Source organism: Ammospiza nelsoni, chromosome 20 (assembly GCF_027579445.1).
Source record: "Ammospiza nelsoni isolate bAmmNel1 chromosome 20, bAmmNel1.pri, whole genome shotgun sequence".
Lineage (NCBI taxonomy): Eukaryota > Metazoa > Chordata > Aves > Passeriformes > Passerellidae > Ammospiza > Ammospiza nelsoni.
In genome coordinates, this window is record NC_080652.1 from 11,095,683 (window position 1) to 11,113,305 (window position 17,623).

At 55.9% G+C, this 17,623-nt stretch overlaps 1 protein-coding gene across 1 annotated transcript; it reads left to right on the plus strand.

Moving 5' to 3' along the window:
• The first annotated feature begins 565 nt into the window (after window positions 1–565).
• On the plus strand, window positions 566–17,359 carry ADGRD2 (adhesion G protein-coupled receptor D2). Its single transcript, XM_059486678.1, is given in 25 exon segments — window positions 566–613; window positions 717–777; window positions 1,381–1,611; window positions 1,752–2,405; window positions 2,540–2,638; window positions 3,110–3,195; window positions 3,556–3,837; window positions 4,045–4,156; window positions 4,537–4,671; window positions 4,949–5,060; window positions 5,468–5,573; window positions 6,067–6,122; window positions 6,979–7,105; window positions 7,198–7,301; window positions 7,912–8,014; window positions 8,217–8,370; window positions 9,139–9,272; window positions 9,848–9,963; window positions 10,862–10,982; window positions 13,160–13,201; window positions 13,365–13,418; window positions 13,726–13,867; window positions 14,191–14,249; window positions 16,326–16,356; window positions 17,283–17,359. Coding segments are annotated over 25 exon segments (3,246 nt in total).
• Window positions 17,360–17,623: the final 264 nt, after the last annotated feature.

The following is a 17,623-nucleotide window of genomic DNA, read 5'->3' on the forward strand; positions in this document are numbered from 1 at the left end:
CGCTCAGAGTTTCCTGCCCCAGGGGCAGAGGGGGGAGATGGGGATCGCTGCCGAGCCCTGAGCTCTGGGATGGCTCCGTGGTCCTGGGCTCCGTGTCTGGGCTCACAGAGGCTGGGTTTGCTGCTCTGCAGGGTCTGCTCTGCCGCTCTGGTCCTGCAGGCTTTAAGGACAACGAGAAAAGCTGCCGGTGATGCAACACCGTTAATGATGCCATTTATGGTGGCTTTTTTATTTAGTTAATGCGGATGAAGAGGCTCTGCGGTTTTGCCTGCTTCTTGACATTGCACATCTCTACGTTTTACGCTTAATTATTTTATATCCTGCGAACAAATGTTTAACTGAGACCTTAAGGTCTTCAAGAAGATCTGGGAATTCTTTGGATAAGATACTATTTGGTACAGGTATTCCAGAGGGAGTAATTTTCTCCTTTTTGTTTTGGGGCTTTCTGAGGAAAGCAGCATTATCAGGGAATGCCATTTCTGCAGAGTGCTTCTGTCTCCGTGATGCATCTCCAGTAACACTTTATTTATTCTAGCCAAGGGTGAAACCTTCCCAGCTGGTCAGCATGGTTAGGAGAGACTTGAGTCTTGATTCTTGCTTCTTCAGCTTTATGGTGAGTATTACAATTTTACAATTTTTATTTTTTTTTTTCCATTCTGGCTATTTGAGATAATATTAGTGTTTCTCTGCTTGTTACAACACGTCCTCTCCACCAGGTCTGTCTGTCCAGGAGCCTCCTTGCCTTTGCAGTGCTTGCCAAGAACCAGACCTCTAAAGGTTAGTGTTTTTATCAGCACTTTCTATGTGTTTTACAAGCTACATCCAGCACAGAGAAACAAAACGTGTCTGGTGGTGCAAACAAAGGTAAAGGAACTTTTTCTGTTACTCTGTTTTGTGCCTAAAATGCTGTTTGCAGAGCTGGTATTTGCCAGGCTGTTTGCTCAGCTGCTGCTCTGTGCCCCACTGCATCTGCAAACCAAACAGATTATTTTGTGCCTGAAAATTGCATCTGCAAGTGCAGAGGCTGGGATGAGCTTTCTGGGGATAAAGCAAGTAAAGTTGTTTATGCATAGCTGCTCTGAACAAGCTTTTCTGAGGGCCATCCCCAGGCATAGCAGAGTGAGCTTTTCCCTTGTGCTGAGCTGAGCACGGTCTGTGTGTCCCACAGGAGTGCTCCCAGCCCCAGCTCTGGGCAGAGGGGTCACAGCACCCTCAGTTCAGGTCCCGTGTGGCCTGGGCTCTGTCACACTGTGCCCAGGGGCTGCCTGGGGACATGGGCTCCTGCCAGCAGCTCCCCCAAGGTGCAGGAGGCAGTGATTTTAACTGTGGGATGGACAGTTTCTGTTTCCCCAGGCTGTGTGTGTGTGTGTCTCCCTCCAGGCTTTGCTCCTGTCACAATTGAGACCCCGAGGCACACGTATGAATATGTGGGCACTGCTCTGGACTGGTGGCAAGCTGGCAGGTACTGTGAGCAGCACTTTGCCCAGCTGCTCCTGGAGCCCCAGGACAGTGAGCAAGGCTCCCTCAGCACACTGCTGCAGTCCCACCACATCAGAGGCTCCGTGTGGCTGAAGGAAAGGGACAGTGTCCTGCACAAAGCAAAGAGGAGACGTGAGTATAAGTGGACATGGGATATTTAGAGATGTTTTCATACTGAAAAATATGACTGGAGAGGTTGTCCCTTGATTTTTTATTGTCACTTTATTGGCCTATGCTTCTTGCTTTCTGCTGACTGAAATTTCTCCTTCCAGGTGGCCACACTGCCCCAGTCCTGGTATTCAGAGACAAAACAGACACAAAATACGTGAAGGTGCTCTGTGACTTCCCGGCCCTGGCTGCTGTCACAGCCTGTGCCCACCTGCAGTGGGACACCAGGAGCCAGGACATCGCCACCGTGTTCTCCTACGCCGTGCCTGCTTTCATCAACGAGTTCCAGCTGCGTGGCTTCGTGGATGAGGAGGGCTTTGTTCGGTTTGCTCTCATTGTCCACGGGCACCATTCCCCCTACCTGCCCGTGTTCCGTGCTGATGGGCAGTGGCATCACTTCTGTGTCACCTGGCAGCAGGACAACGGCACCTGGGCCATCTACGCTGATGGGAAGAGGAGGGCAGCAGCCAGTGGTCTGTGCTCCATGGGACCCTCTGCCCCCCAGGCCATCTCTGGCCAGGGCACCTTCATCATTGGGCAGGACCAGGATTCCCTGGGGGGCACCTTCAGGGCCAAGGAGTCCTTCAGTGGGAACATCACCGACTTGCACATCTGGCACAAGGTCCTCAGTACCGAGCACATTGAGAGAGCTCGCTCCTGCTGGGTGGTAGAGCAGGACCTGCTGTTTGCGTGGAGCTCCAATGCCCTGGAAGTGGAGAGCACTGTCCAGACAGTGGCCATGAAGCTCCTTTGCCCAGGTGAGTCTCAGGATCCTCGTGGCTCTGAATGCCCAGCCCAGAGCGTTTGCTGTGCCAGGGCTTGCAGGAAAGGCGATGCCTGCTGGGGATGGCGTGTCCCTGGGAGACCCTTCTGTCTCTGTGTGTTTCCACAGGGCCTGTGGAGGAATGCAGAGTTTTGGAAGTTGGCAGCAGTGGATTCAGTTATGCATCTTGTTTGCAGCCTTTGCCTTTCATCTGTCACTACAGCAAGGGTACAGCATCTGTCAGTTATTCATGCATTGCTTCAAGCATGCACTCCTGGAGGTCCTGCCTGGGCTGCTGGCCAGGGGTGGGGAGGCCCCTGCTCTGAAGGGGTCACATCCAAACCCCTCTGGGGCTGGCACTTTGCTCCAGCTGCCTGCACTGTGACAGGGGTTTGGCTCTCCCCAGCTGGGATGGCAGTGGTGGCACACCCTGCATGGTGCAGGGCTGTCAGTGCCTCCCAATCCAGGCATTCCCAGGCTTATTGACCAGGGGAGCATGGGAAAGGCAGAAAGGGAGTGTGGAACTGTCTCTCCAGATGGGATTGTTAAAAATAAAATGCAGCTGTGAAGTCTCCTTGTCCTGCCTGTCCTGCAGACTTAGCCACCATCTGAGGACCCCGGCCCAGGCTTTGAACGTGGCATGTGCTAACCACACTGTGGCACACCTCAGCAGTGGTTCTGGCTCTGGTTTGTCCCCAGATGCATACTGGCAGCTGAAGAGAGCCCAGCTGGAGTCCAGCCACGCGCTCGCCCGCCGTGTGAACGCCCTGGCAGTGAGGACAGTGGTGAGTCCTGCAGCCCCAGCAGGGCCAGCTGGCACCTGGAGAGGAGGAGCTGCTGGGCTGGGCGTGTTGGCACCTGGAGCTGCTTGAGGTCCCTTTGCCAGCAGTTCTGCCTGGGACCTTTCCTGAGCTGCTGTTGGAGATTGTGACCAACACAGCTGTAACTTCTGCTGCCATCAAACAAGCAGCGTTGCTTCAGATTGACTCATTGCACTGAGGACAAGAGATGCCTTCCCCCAGGATATTCCTGTTGGCCAGACAGGTCCTGGTGCCAGCAGGGGCATGCAGGGATTGCCAAGGCACAGCTGAGGATCAGGGAGAGCCAGGGCTCTGCACTGAACTAAACTCTCTTTTCCATGACAGATTCCTGACAGTGTCTTCTCGAGTGGTGTGCAAGACCTGAACCTCTCTGTGGCTCTCAATGCTCTGGATGTCTTGGCAGCTGTTCTGAGAGAAGGAGAAGTGCCCGTGCTTGAGCCATCTGACCTCCTTGCAGTCCTTCAATTACTAAAGCAAGTTTCAGATTTGGAAATCCAGGAGGGAGATGAGCTGGAGATGCTGGAGCAGTTGGGCCAGTACTACATGGAAGTCACTGAGTTAATTCTGGAAGAGCAGAACAGTGGGACGTGGTCCCTGATCAGCCAGGTACTGGTGTCCCCAGAGTGGGGCTGAGTGCCTCACCTGCTCCCCCTTGGCCTGCTGCACCCCCACAGGCTCTTGTGCTGCCCTCCAGTCTCAACTTCTCTTTGTTTTTCTGCCAAGGACCAAACGTTTAAGGGAACTCCTGTGAGCTGTGGGAAGGGGGGCTGACGGTGCAGGTGCTGATTTCCATCACTCTCTCTGCCTTTGCAGGTTATCAGGGGGCCCATGGCTGTGGTTGAGCTCTGTGACAGAATGGTGTCACTCCTGGTCCCACTGCTGACCACAGAGAGGACAAAGATCACGATCCAGCATGGGAATATTGGTGAGTGGCACTGGAGGGCATCTCACCAAGCCCCAGATCAGCCACCCTGTCTGGTTCCCAGCCCAAATCCACTGCTGGCTCCTCTGGCTCAGCTCTGGCCAGCCCTGCAGCCTGCTCCTATTTCCTCTGTGCAGTGGCACAGTGTGAGGGCACGTCTCAGGCTGTGGATTGCAGGAGCATTGTAAGAAGCCTTTGGGCATGGCAGAAATTGAGCCCAGATGCTCTTGGTTTGCACAGAAAGCACCTCCCTGCTGCTGCTGCTGCTGTGGGTCCTGGCTGGCCCTGGCTGGCATTGCAGTGTCCCTGTGGCACTTTGCTGTGGCAGCAGCTCTGGAGGAAGGCTGAGCCCTGGTTCAGCACCTGATGTTACCTGTGCACAGGGGTGGAGGTGAGGGGGCTGGAGCTGAGCGAGCAGCAGCTGAGTGGTGAGGCCTACGTGGTGCAGACCTCTGAGAAGGGCAGGCACGACCTCATCGAAGTTCCTGCAGAAGAAATGCAAAGGCTGAAATCCAGAGGTTTGTAACCACACCTGAGCTCCCCCTGGCACCTCTGCATGGCCCTCCTGAGTGCCACAGACTCCTTACCTTGGCCATATGAGGTCTGGAGAAGCGTGGAGAGGGGACACTCCTGATGAAAGTGAGATGGGCTGTGCGGGAGAGGATCTGTGCAGCCCCTCCAGAGACACAGCTGGGAGCTGAGGGGGTTCTGGGCCCCCAGCATCACCCCCAGGGGAGGGCAGGGGTGTCCAGTGTGCCCTGTGCCCTGTGCCTGTCCCTGTCCCTGTCCCTGCAGGTCTGCGCAGAGTCACAATGAAGAACATGTGGTTTGGCTACGGCTCCCTGCAGCGCTGCCTGTCCAGCAGCGCAGTGTCCCAGGCCACGGCTGCCCCTGATGGGGCACAGAAGTGAGTGAAACTGAGCACCCACCCCCCCAGTGCTGCCCTCAGCACCATGGAAGAGCTCATTTTCCAATCTGCATTGGGCTGGTGCCCGGGTTTTGGGGTCACTTCATCCCTATCCATCTCACCGGTGTCCCCGGGATGGACGGATGGTGGCTGCGGGCTGGCTGCGCTCCCGGAGCTCCGGACGCTAGGTGGGGATGGCCGCCCGCGCATCCCCGCCCGGCTCAGCCGCTCCGCCGGAGCCCCGGGGATGCTCCGGTGCCCACCGCGGGCAGCGCCGGGCAGCGCCGGGGCTGTGCCCGGTACCCCCGGGCCCGCTGTGCCCGGCCCTCGGCAGCGCCCGGACCCCGCAGCCGCTCGGGAGATCCCGTTCGTGCTTCCTGCGCTGAGAGCAGCTCCTTCCCCGGCAGGTTCCTGGGCACCTCGGTGGGCACAGCGGTGATCTCAGCCACCCTGCTCAGCGACCAGCAGGAGATCAGCGCGGCGGTGCGCTACCGCCTGCAGCACCGTGCCCAGGTACCCCGGGCTGTGCCGGTGAGAGCGGCACGGCAAACCCACCTGGCTGTCCCGGCACGGCTCACCCCACCTGGCTGTCCCGGCACGGCTCAACCCACCTGGCTGTCCCGGCACGGCTCAACCCACCTGGCTGTCCCGGCACGGCTCAACCCCCCTGGCTGTCCCGGCACGGCTCAACCCACCTGGCTGTCCCGGCACGGCTCAACCCCCCTGGCTGTCCCGGCACGGCTCAACCCACCTGGCTGTCCCGGCACGGCTCAGTCCCCGAGCTTTGGGACGGGGCTGTCCCTGCCCTGGCTCTGTGTTTGTGCTGCTCTGACAGACCCTTCCCAGCCAGGGCAGTGACTGCACCCCTATCCTGCACTGACTGCACCCCTGTCCTGCACTGACTGCACCCCTGTCCTGCACTGACTGCACCCCTGTCTTGCAGTGACTGCACCCCTGTCTTGCAGTGAGTGCTGGGTGACCCCTCCTCTCCCCTCTCTGCCTGCAGGACCTGCCCAATACTCTGGTGGGACCCGTCTGTGCCTTCTGGAACTTCAGCCTCAGGTGCCTTGTCTCTGTTCAGGTCCCCAGATTTATGAGCTTTTTATTTCCACTGGAAAACCAAGCATCTCAATATAAATGTAATGGTAAGAGTAGAGATCTGGAATTTTTTGCCTCCTTTGCATGCTGACATCCCCTGTCTGCTGGAGCAGAATGCTTTCCTGGGAAGATTTCCTTTGGAGAAGTCACTCACAAGCAAGTGACCTGTAATGAGGTATATACAGCCCAAATGGAAAGCCCTGGTTAATGATGGTTGTTGCCTGTGTCAAAGAGGAGTTAGCCCAGGATACACACCCCAAAGACATGCAGGACCCCCAGCCTCATAAACCCTGCCTGGCACTGGGATCTGTGTTTGCTGGATGTCACCGTGGTGAGAACACTGTGGCTGTGATAAATTATAGATTGGTAATTAAATCATTCAAATGAAAAAACCTTGGGCTGGGATAGGCCTGTCCTGGGGAGCCAGGGGTGCCATGCTGGGTTTGTGGCACGCTGAGCTGGGGGGCAGAGCTGGGCACAGCCAGCCCAGGGCTGCTCTCAGAGCAGGGGCTGTGCAGGGACCCTGCCCAGAGCCGTGCTATAGCTGGGCTCTGTTAGAAGCTGCCATGGCTGAGCTCCACTCTTTAATGCACACATGGACACCAGATCAGTTATCACTGTGTGCCTGCTGGGTGAAGCAAAGCTGCTGAGACAAAGGGTGAACCAAAGGGAAGTCCAGGTGAAGACCTGTTTCCGATATCCTCATCTTCCTCCTTTAAACTCTGCTTTTCCTGAGACAATGCAATTGCCATCGTGCCCTGGTTTCTGTGGAAGTGAAGGGTCATTTCCCTGTGTTTTCTCTGGTTTTGCTGCACGTTAGCCCAGATGCTGGTGGGATGTGGTCCACAGCTGGCTGCTCTGTGGCCAAGTCTCTCTCAGACTCCACTGCCTGTTTTTGCAACCACACCACCAATTTTGCCATCCTGCTGCAGGTGTACGAGATGGAGGTACGTGAGGAGCCTGCCTCTGGGTGGGTGCCAGGCTGGTGGGGTTAACTCAGGAGGAATTTGAGTCTCCTGTTGTTTCATGTCTGGAGCAGAGGACCACCAAGGAAGAGTTCACCCTGCAGACTTTGACTTTCATTGGATGTGGAGTTTCCTTCTGTGCCTTGATTGTCACCTTCATTTTGTTCCTGGCAGTTGGGTAAGAAAAGCCTGGGCACTTGCAGCCTCCTCTGTATTTTCTACTTGATATTTTCCTCCCGAGCCTTTCTCAGAGTGTCCTTTGCCAGCGTGGGTGGGGCAGGTGTGTGGGAAGAGCTGGGAGCTGCTCCATGGCACAGGGGAGCGCTTGTTGCTGGCTGGAGAGGGGCTCAGCCCTGGCTGTTTCTGTGGAGATGCTCACTGATCTGTGCACACACACCTGCAGGTCTGTGCAAGGTTTCCATCAATTGCTAACGATGTTTACTATAAAAGCTGCTCTGCTAGAATTAAGTTTTATAAAATAAATGGAGCAAGGACTATTTCTTTGATTGCCAACCCTTCTGTGTCACTTGGCAAGCACAGAGCTCTGCCTTGTGAGCGTGGCAGGGGCTCCCTCCACCTCTGCCTCCCTGCCTGGAGCTGGCCAAGGGCTCAGCAGCTGCGCCCAAAGGTGTCCCCAGCACCAGGGGCTTGCACAGCAGGGCTGTCCTCTGCCCCTCTCACTGTCATTCTGCAGGGACGAGTGGCCCAGGCAGGCCTGCCCAGCCCCAGGGGACAGGGAGGGCCCTTCAGTGTGGCTGCAGCTCAGGGCTCCCTCTCTCCCTCCCCAGCGTCCCCAAGAGTGAACGAACGACGGTGCACAAGAACCTGATCCTGGCCCTGGCTGCAGGGGAAGCTCTGCTCATGGTCAGCGAGCTGGCCAAGCCCAGCCAGGTGAGCTCAGCAGGAATGACCCGCTCAGCCCACGAGGCCAGGCTCCAGCGCCTCTGTCAGAGCAACAGAACAGAAGTATTTGCTAATTCCCTTAAATTAATTAAAGTCTAATTACCTTACCCCTTTATTAATTACCTGTAACTCGTCTCTCTGTTGGAGATGCACATACACACGTTGTGCAGCGTGGTTTCTGCCCCTCCAGGTGCTGTGTTTCATGGTCACTGCCTTCCTGCACCTCTTCTTCATGGCAGCCTTCTCATGGATGCTGGTGGAGGGGCTTCTCCTCTGGAGCAAAGTGGTGGCAGTCAACATGAGTGAAGGCAGGAGAATGAGGTTCTACTACGTGACAGGCTGGGGTATCTGCACACTCCTCTGCCTTGGCTCCTCAGGAAAATACTATTTTTCTTTTCTAGTGAAAGTTTTGATAGGAGAGATGCACAATTGTTTGATTTAATTTAATATGAGAACTGGGTGCTGGTGCCCTTCAGAGCTCTCTGGAATTATTTGTCAAATTGTTAGTCTTAAAATATAAGTTGAGCGGCATTTCTGTTATACTTCTAAACCCAGAAGTTCATTTAAAAAAATGGAGGAGGAGATTTATGGTAACTTCTCGTTCTTGGAGAGCATCGCTCTTGTCTGATAGTAATTAAATATAAATGCGTTCCTCAATAAGCACCTTTTGTTCTGAGGGAGCCCTTTAGGGACATAGAATTATTTGAATAAGCTGAGATTTGTGTCAAAGAGGAGCCTCTTTAGGGATGTGCTGCTCAAGGAGCACACACCTCGTTGGACACTGGGCAACCACTTCAAGTATTTTGGATTGGTTTATGTCTTTGATTGTCCATTTTGTTAAAAAAGCAATCTGAGGAATAAATTGCTTTGGTCAGGACTCAGGACTTGGGATGCTTTATACCTCAGAGAAAGATGCTGACAGCTTGTAAATCTGGCTGTGTTGAGCCAGGACAGATTTCAGCTGCAGAGGATTGATGTTGCTCGTGGGGTTTTGGAGGCTCACGTTGAAGTCTGTCTGGTCAGGGGGGTTTTGAGGCAATTGTCTGGCGCACGGTGCCCTGCATGGGGCATCTCTGCTTTTCCCAGGGTTTAACCTGTGGGTTTTTCTGCAGGGCTTCCAGTCCTCATCGTGGGGGTGACCCTTGCCAGCTCCTTTGACAAGTATGTGGCAGCCAACCACTGCTGGCTGAACGTGCAGACCAACGTCATCTGGGCCTTCGTGGGGCCTGTGCTCCTCATCCTGGCTGTGAGTGCCAAACCCTGCTGGGAAGGGGGGACTCCCTTGGGGCTGCTCCAGAAAAGCAGTGCAGGGTCAGGGGTGCAGCCCATTGTGCCCGCTGCTTTTAGAGGAAAAGTGTTGTTTTGCTTTATATAGACTTCTGCAACACAAGTAAATCTCTTTAATCAAAAAAGCTTTTTGATAGGAAAAAGTGCTTTAAGAAAATTTTGCTGACCAGTTCTTGGTTGGCTGTTCAGTTAGGAATGTGCTGTGTGACATTGCCTTAGCAAAGGGTCTGATTTTAATACAGGAATATTTACATCCTTGAAATATTGTTATACATAACACAGCAGCAGAAAAAAGCACAATGTTTATGGGGTCCAGAACAGACCTTTACCAGGGAAGAGGTTGTGTGGGAGCAGTTTTGGGATGTTTCCTAGATTTCACTCCTGTGCAGATAGCTCTGTGAAGCCTTTTGGTTTCACTGCTTTCCTGGCAGGGACGTTTGTCCCCAAGCTGTGACCCCAGTTTCCAGCAGAGGAGGCTCACCTGAGGAGCTGAGGCTGCAGACGAGCCCAGCTCTGTCCCTCTGTCCCTGGCAGGTGAACAGCCTGGTGCTGCTCCGCGTGGTGACCGTGACCGTGGCCAGCGCGCGCAGGAGATCCAGGATGCTGACCCCCAACAGCAGCCTGGAGAGCCAGATTGGAACACAGCTCTGGTGAGCAGGGATGGGCCTGGCCCTCCCAGCGGGGCTGCCATGGGTGGGAAACCTGTGAGGCAGTGTTAGATACGAGGAGGAAATCCTTTCCAGAGAAGCTGCCGAGGCGCTGGCACAAGTTGGCCAGAGAAGCTCGGCCAAGTGAAGACAGTGAGGTGTGAGAGTGAGAGCAGCAGGGCAGAGGGGATTCTCTCCCCAGGGCAGCTGTGTCCCACCCAAAGACGGTCTCTAACCCCAGATGAGAAGCCCAGCCAACACATTCTGTGCTGGTCTCCATCTGCACTCACACTCCTCAATCTCACCCTTTGGGACAGGAGACCCTTGGCAGCGCCTGCAGAAATCCAAGCTTGGGACTTGGTGGGTTGAAAGTAAAGCTGGTGGGGGTTACACACACAGGGGGAGAGGCAGTGGGGACTTCTGTAATCAGTCAATACTGAGAGACCTCTATAAAACTGCTGCCTGAGTCATTGCTTTATCATGCTCTGTGAATTTTTATTGTTGTTAGCTGGCGCCGGATACCCCTGCTAGACACGCATTGTTCCCCTGTAGCATAAATAAATTTTCCCAAATTTACAGAAGCACAAAGATAGGGCATTGCTGGAGGGCAGGGTGACATCCATGTGCAAATAAAACAAATAGAGAAACCCTCCTTGCAGCAGAAATTGGGGGGAAATCGCTGTTTTCTCATGGCTGATGACGTCAAAGAGCTCCCTTCTCGCTAACTTGCAGTGATAAATGAAGAGCAGGGCTGGCACACTGGGGTCTGGGAGGTGAAATATTTGGTTTTTCCTGTCTTAACTTATTTTGTTTGCAGAGGAATTTGTTCCACAGCTCCTGCCTTGGTAGGGTTTCATCCCTGAAGTGTGCCCGGGTAACCCTGAACTCTCCCTCCCGCCAGGGCCACGGCCAAGCCCGTGCTGGTGCTGCTGCCCGTGCTGGGGCTCACCTGGCTCTGCGGGCTCCTGGTGCACCTCAGCATCGTCTGGGCCTACGTGTTCATCGTGCTGAACTCCCTGCAGGTGAGTCCTGCATCCCATGGGTGCCCAGGCCACCAGGGCATGGCCAGGCTGGCACCTGCAGGGCACTCTGCCTGCCCTTGCAGCCCTGAAGCCAGCCCAGCTTTCCCCAGGCACTGGGCCATTTGTCTGGGGAAACTCATTTCATCCTTCCAAGATACAAAATACAACTCTGGAGACCTTGCATGGCCCTCAGCACCAGTCTCTGGCAGCGTCCTGCTGGTGCCACAGGTTTCCAGTTCAGACCTTGTTTTTTGTGCTAGTTTTTCTCACATCAGTGTGGTTGCAAATTGGCAGTTACAAACTCATTAGAGTTTTTATTTGCTCCAGTAATGGGTAATTAACACGGTACCTGTGCAGCCAGATGGGGCAGGCATCCCTCCTGCTGTTTGCACCTGGGGAATGAGCCTCTGGTGCCCTGGGGCTGTTCCCAGGACTGGGGACGTCTGAACTCAGGGACACACGGTGACAAAACCCTCTGGAACATGTGCTGACACCTGCGATCCACAGCATCAACAGAGGCCTGCCAGCCTTGAGAGAAGGCAGCTGTAGATGGAGCCAGAGAAGCACTGAACGCCCCTGCACACCCCTGCACATCTCTGCATGCCTCTGCACACCCCTGAACACCCCTGCACATCTCTGAACACCCCTGCACATCTCTGCACATCTCTGCATGCCTCTGCACACCCCTGAACACCCCTGCACATCCCTGAACACCCCTGCACACCCCTGCACATCTCTGCATGCCTCTGCACACCCCTGAACACCCCTGCACATCCCTGAACACCCCTGCACACTCCTGCACACCCCTGCACATCTCTGCATGCCTCTGCACATCCCTGAACACCCCTGCACACCCCTGCACATCTCTGCATGCCTCTGCACATCCCTGAACACCCCTGCACATCTCTGAACACCCCTGCACACTCCTGCACACCCCTGCACACTCCTGCACACCTCTGAACATCCCAGCACATCTCTGCACATCCCTGCACGCCCCTGCACATCCCTGAACACCCCTGAACCCCGTGGTGGCCGTGTCACCCTGTGCACATGTCCCTTCATTACCAAGTTCAGGACAATCTGCCCCAGAGGAGAAATAAATGCTGCAGAGAAGCTGAGAGCAGAGAGTTGAGAGAAAGCCATCCTGTTCCAGCCCCTTTGCTTACTTCCTATGGACCACTTGGAATTTCCTTTGAGGCCGGCGTGTCCCTTCACGCGTGGGTCCTGCGCAGTTGTTCTGTGGTTGGGGTTGGGTTTTGTTTGACTCTTTTCCGTTTGCCTGCAGCAGCCCAAGCCTGTCCTCAGGGCTGCCCTGTGTGCTGGCACCAAAGATGAAAACTCCTTCTGCAGGCAGGCAGGGCAGGAACACAGACAGGGGCTGAGCAGCAGGAGGGAGCCCCTGGTGCTGTGGGGCAGAGCAGGGGCAGCAGAAGGGGCAGGGACAGGGGCAGGACAGGCTGGAAGGGGAGGGGGCAGGAGGGGGTCCCCCAGAGCTGCCTCTCTGCTCCCAGCCTCTGCTGCAGCTGGGCCTCCTCTCCTTCCCCCTCTCCTTCCTCCTCTCCTCCCCGCCGCCCTCCCCACGCTGATCCAGAATGATTCCTTCAAGGAAGACCTGCCTGGGAAGGCTGGCCAGGATCTGCTCTGGGGGAGTGAGCAGCGTTGCTGGCTGAAGGACAGGTCAGGGCACGGTGCCAGGGGCCTGCCACGGCCTGCCAAGAGCGCGCAGATGAGAGCAGGGCTCGCTGGAGGCAAGATGGATTGCATCTCCTGCTGCAGCTGATTTATCTAGCTGCGATAACAAAACACCCACAGATATAACATAAATCTGGTGGGCCAGATAGGGCTGCCTTAAGGCCAGCATCGTGGGTCTGGAGCTGTAATTAGCCCCAGGCTGTGGCCCCCAGGCAAGGCTCGCTCTGGGCACGTCCCTCACACAGCTGTGCCCGAGGTGCCCGAGGTGCCACTGCTCTCTGCTCCCCTCCTGGCGTGTGAGAGCAGCAAGAGCAGCACCTCTGTGCACAGCCTGGTCTCAGGTGTGGGAGGTTCTCCCTGTCCCTGCTGGGCTGTGCCCACCCTGTGTGCCAGCCTCACCCACCCCAGGGTGCCCCTTTGCTCCGTGCAGAGGAGCACAAACCAGCCGTGCATCTCTGACCCCTCCTCTGCTCCGTCCCTTCCAGGGCCTGTACATATTCCTGGTCTATGCTGTCTGTAACAGCGAGGTAAGAGATGGGCTCAGTCCCTGTCAGAGCAGCTGTGTTGGCATTGGGGGAGCTGGGTTCTGTGCTGCTCCTGCCCTGGCTGCTCTTTCTCCGTGACTTGCTGGAGCATCTCCAGCTGTGCTGGCGCTGCTGTGGCCTCTCTCATGTCCTTGCTCTGCTGCAGGTGAGGAATGCCATCCAGAGGATGAAGGACAAGAAGAAAGCCCTCTCATTCACAGTAAGCTGGGAGGAATCCTGCTGCCCCTTCATCCACCAGAGGAGGGTCCCAGCTGTGCTGTGGGTCTGCTTTGGGGAGATGATGATGGAAAGAAATATTATTTTTTAATGTGTGTCTGCGTTCTTTGTGGTCTTGTTGGACACCACAGACCCAAAGATAGCCTGCCCCCATTAGGCAGCAGCCTGCTCTGCCAGGGTGGGATGGGAGCCAAAGCAGGGATGATGAAATCCTTCTCTGAAGTCGGATCTGGGTGTAGCCAAGGCTCCTTGCAATTTCACTGTCCTGCATCTCCTGCCTGTCATTCCAGAACTGCTCTCATCCCATCAACTACTTATCCAGCCCGAGGAACACGAGCTCCTGGGACACAGGGAGGCTGAGTCCTGCCCCTGAGGCTGCCCTGGCCAGCCCAGTGCAGAGGGACCCTCCAGTGAAGAGCATCACCAGCAGAGGTGAGAGGGTTTTTGTTGTTGTTGGCCCAGGCTGGGTGCTCTCATCAGCATCATGGCAGCATTGCATTCTCCTGAGGCAAAAATCCATCTTAGTGTCTCAAAATTAATTTTCTGGAGGAAGAGCAAAGGTGACAGTTGAAAATAGGGGTTTTGGCTTTGGGGCAAAAGGTTTTGCATTCTCCAACCAGTTTGTGGGTGCAGTGATGCAGAAAACCCATTTGGTCCCTTAGCTGCAGTGGGGGACACAAAGCACCAGGTTCTTGGGAAAGCATAAACATTTCTGTTCTCTGGTCTGTGAACTCACTGTGCTGCTTCACCTTTAGGAAATTTTGGAGCCAGAATTCCCATGGGCATCTCATCCATCACGTCCCCCGAGAGGCCGGTATGTAACAGCTGCTGTTCCTCACCTGCACCCCTGGCAGGGCTCAGCAGGTCTGTGGGGACACCCCTGAGCTGGCAGGGGCACAGCAGGGACAGGAGTGGTCCCAGAACACTTCTGTGCCAAATCCAGTCAGATTCCAAGGCAAAGGCTGGCCCTGAGCCCATGGGGAGCCAGGAGGGGTCTCAGAGCAGGGCCCTGCAGGAACAGGAGGTGATGCTGAATTCGGGCCATAAACCCCAAGGCTGGGGTGGGTGTGGATCAAGCAGGGGGCTTTCCCAAGGACAGCAGATTGAATCAGGCAGTGGGGCAGGTGCCAGGGGCTGTGCTGCCTGCATGGGGATGGAGAGCTCAGCAAGGCACGGCCTAAGCAGGGAACAATTTAAATTTGACTACTCTGCTCCCACTTCCATCTCCTGCTTTTGAAATGATCATCAGTCCTTGTGCACTTGACATACAAGTGCTGTAATTCCCTCAGAATAAAATCCAGCACTACTTTCATGAGTCCCTCACTGAAGGATCTCTCTTTCCTTCTCTAATATTTATCCTTTGAAAACCTATGTCACATAGACAGCTCTTATTTATCCAATAGATAATACTTCTACAGCTGGCATATCGTTCTGGAGGCACTCAGTAAAATCCATATTTCCATCTCTGGTGATTTATGTTGTGGTCAATGCTGCAGCACTGGCCCCTGCACAGCACCAGGGCTCTCTCAGTGATGCTTTCCCCAGGCCCAGGTGCTGGCAGTGTGGGCAGGGTCAGGGTGAGCCCCTGGCACAGGTACAGGACGTGGGCCCAGGATGAGCCCAAGGACCCCAGATCCAGCAGGAGCAGCAGATCCCCTGAATGCCAAGGCCGTGGCATTTCCCAGCAGCACAGACACAAAGTGCTTCCCTCCCTGAGGGTCACCGAGGGCTTTGCTGTGCATAAACATTGCATTTTAATGTGGGGCTTCCCTTCTTGGCCGAGGCAGGTGCTGCAGGGCTGGGGCTGCTCCCGGCGCTGCTGCAGCTCCAGGGGCAGAGCTGGCAGGGCCCCTGAGCCCTGGGCAGGGCAGGGATGGGCACAGGGCTGGGCACAGGGCTGGGCAGGGCAGGGATGGGCACACGACAGCTTTGGGCATGGCATTGCTGGGCACACAAAATACTGGGCATGGGACAGTGCTGGGCACACAGAGTGCTGGGCATGGCATGGTGCTGGGCATGGCAGTGCTGGGCACACAGAGTGCTGGGCATGGCATGGTGCTGGGCATGGCAGTGCTGGGCACACAGAGTGCTGGGCATGGCAGTGCTGGGCATGGCATGGTGCTGGGCACACAGAGTGCTGGGCATGGCAGTGCTGGGCACGCCTGTGCCCTCCCCATGTGCCCTGTGCTGTGCTGTGCAGGGGCTGCTGTCAGTGCCCTCAGTTATGTAAGCCAGGCTGTTTCCCTGCTCCCTGGCTGAGTCACGGTGAGCAGCACACTCAGAATGTCACTGGCAGCTGCACAATAGTTTGGATGAAGAGAAGATGCTACTTAAAGGCGTTTGAAAACACTTAAAATGACAAAACACTGAGCGAATGGAGATGCAAACACAGACAAGATGTTCTTCGTGTTTCAGCTTTTTTAAATGTTGTTTGGTGGTCTTTGTTGTTGTTGTTGGACTGGGAGTAGGGATTTCACATCTCCCAGAGCATTACCATCCTTTGAGCACAGAGTTCAGACTGTGTGGGCTCTCCCTGCTGCAGCACAGGCGTGCCCTCATCCTTTCCTGGCTTTTCCTGTGCTCTCCAGCATGGCATCCAGCCTGGTGGGTGCCCACGAGGCTGGCAGGGTGCCCAGAGCAGGCGTTAGGACCAGGGTGTCAGCTCCCAGCTCTGAGGGGGGCAGCTGGGTCTGGGACCCTCTGCTGGTCCCGTCCCTGGGGCTGGGATGGGGGCTCTGGTTCCTGGGCAGGGACAGGGGGTGGCTCAGGGCAGGGACCGTGGGTGGGTGGGCTCTGGGCAGCCCTGCCTGGCCCCAGGGCTGTGCTGGGGGCAGCCAGCAGCAAAGCCACCACAGCCATACCCTGTGCTAACACCTCCTCCCTCTTCCAGGCCGTGGAGCTGACAGCGTTCAAGTGCTCAGGTAAATTTGCTTCCATCATGTTCTGCAGTTTTTGTTGGTGGTGCTGGCTGCTGTGGCTGTGTGCTGGAGGGCAGCTGCTCTCTGCCCAGCCTCCAGGACAGGATTATTTTATTTCCAAACTGCCCTGCTGGGTTCCTGGCCAGGCTGTGAGAATTCTGAGTCCCCTGAGCAGAGGAGGGACAGGCTGTGCAGCCCCAGCGGCACTGCCTCTCCTGTGGCTCAGCCAAAGGTCCCACCCCAAGGCACCTGCCTGGTTTCTGCCCGTGTCTCTGCACCTTTCTTGCTGCCCCTCCTTGTCTGCCCCAGCTCCTGGGGGCACAGGCAGGGCCGGGGGCAGAGGGGGCTGAGGCTCCTGTGCCGAGCCTTTGCCTGCCCCCGGCCCCACTGCTCTGGGCCAGGGCCTGGGGGGCAGCAGCTCCTTCTGCCTGGGCTGTTTCAGACCAGCAGCTGTGGCAGAAAGCGCTGGAGGGTGCTGGGAGTGCCACGATCCCAGAGAAGGGAGGCTGGGGAAGGTGGCTATTCAGACAGGGCTGGATTTAGGAGCTTAAAAGCAGCCACTGAGCTCCTTCTGTTTCGGGTTGTAGAAAGGCCAATGTCACCGTGGAGGTGGGTAGCATTAAAACCAGAAATCCCTCTAAGCCCCAGCCCTCTGCTGGGTGGCAGCTCCCTGCTGCCTCCTCCGCTCCCCAGCCTGGCTTTGGGCAAGTCCCCAGCTCCTCACAGTACAAATGCAGCATATTTCACTTTATTTTCTCTAACAATCACTGCTGGGTACTCCCAGTGCAGCTCCTGGGGGGACCCTCAGGTGGACAGTGCAGTGAGCACACACCAGGGGTGCAGTGACCATATTTCTTCTGCATTGTGACATCTCCTTTTGTCAAGGCAAGCAGTGCCTTAGCAGGTCTCTGATTTTGCTGCACATGAAGTGTGTAAGCAGGGCAGCCTCAGGCTGTTTTTGAGATGATGCCACCCAGCAGCAGTGCAGCTTTCCTCCCCACACTGACACCTGGGAAAGGCAGGAATGGTGGCACCCAGGAGTAGCTGTGCAGCTCTTGGGATATTCCCTTGTGCAGCAGCATTTTGGGCTGTGGGGTCTCAGAGGCAGCAAGACCTGCACCCACCACGGGCGTTTGTGCTCTGTCCACCCACCCTCACCTTCTGCTGCACATCTTATAGCCCACGTGTGTCATTAAACTCCAGCTGTGCAAAGATGTGGGTTGTGAACTTGGTTTTGTTTCCTCAGGTGAGCCCTCAGTGTGGTTTTAGA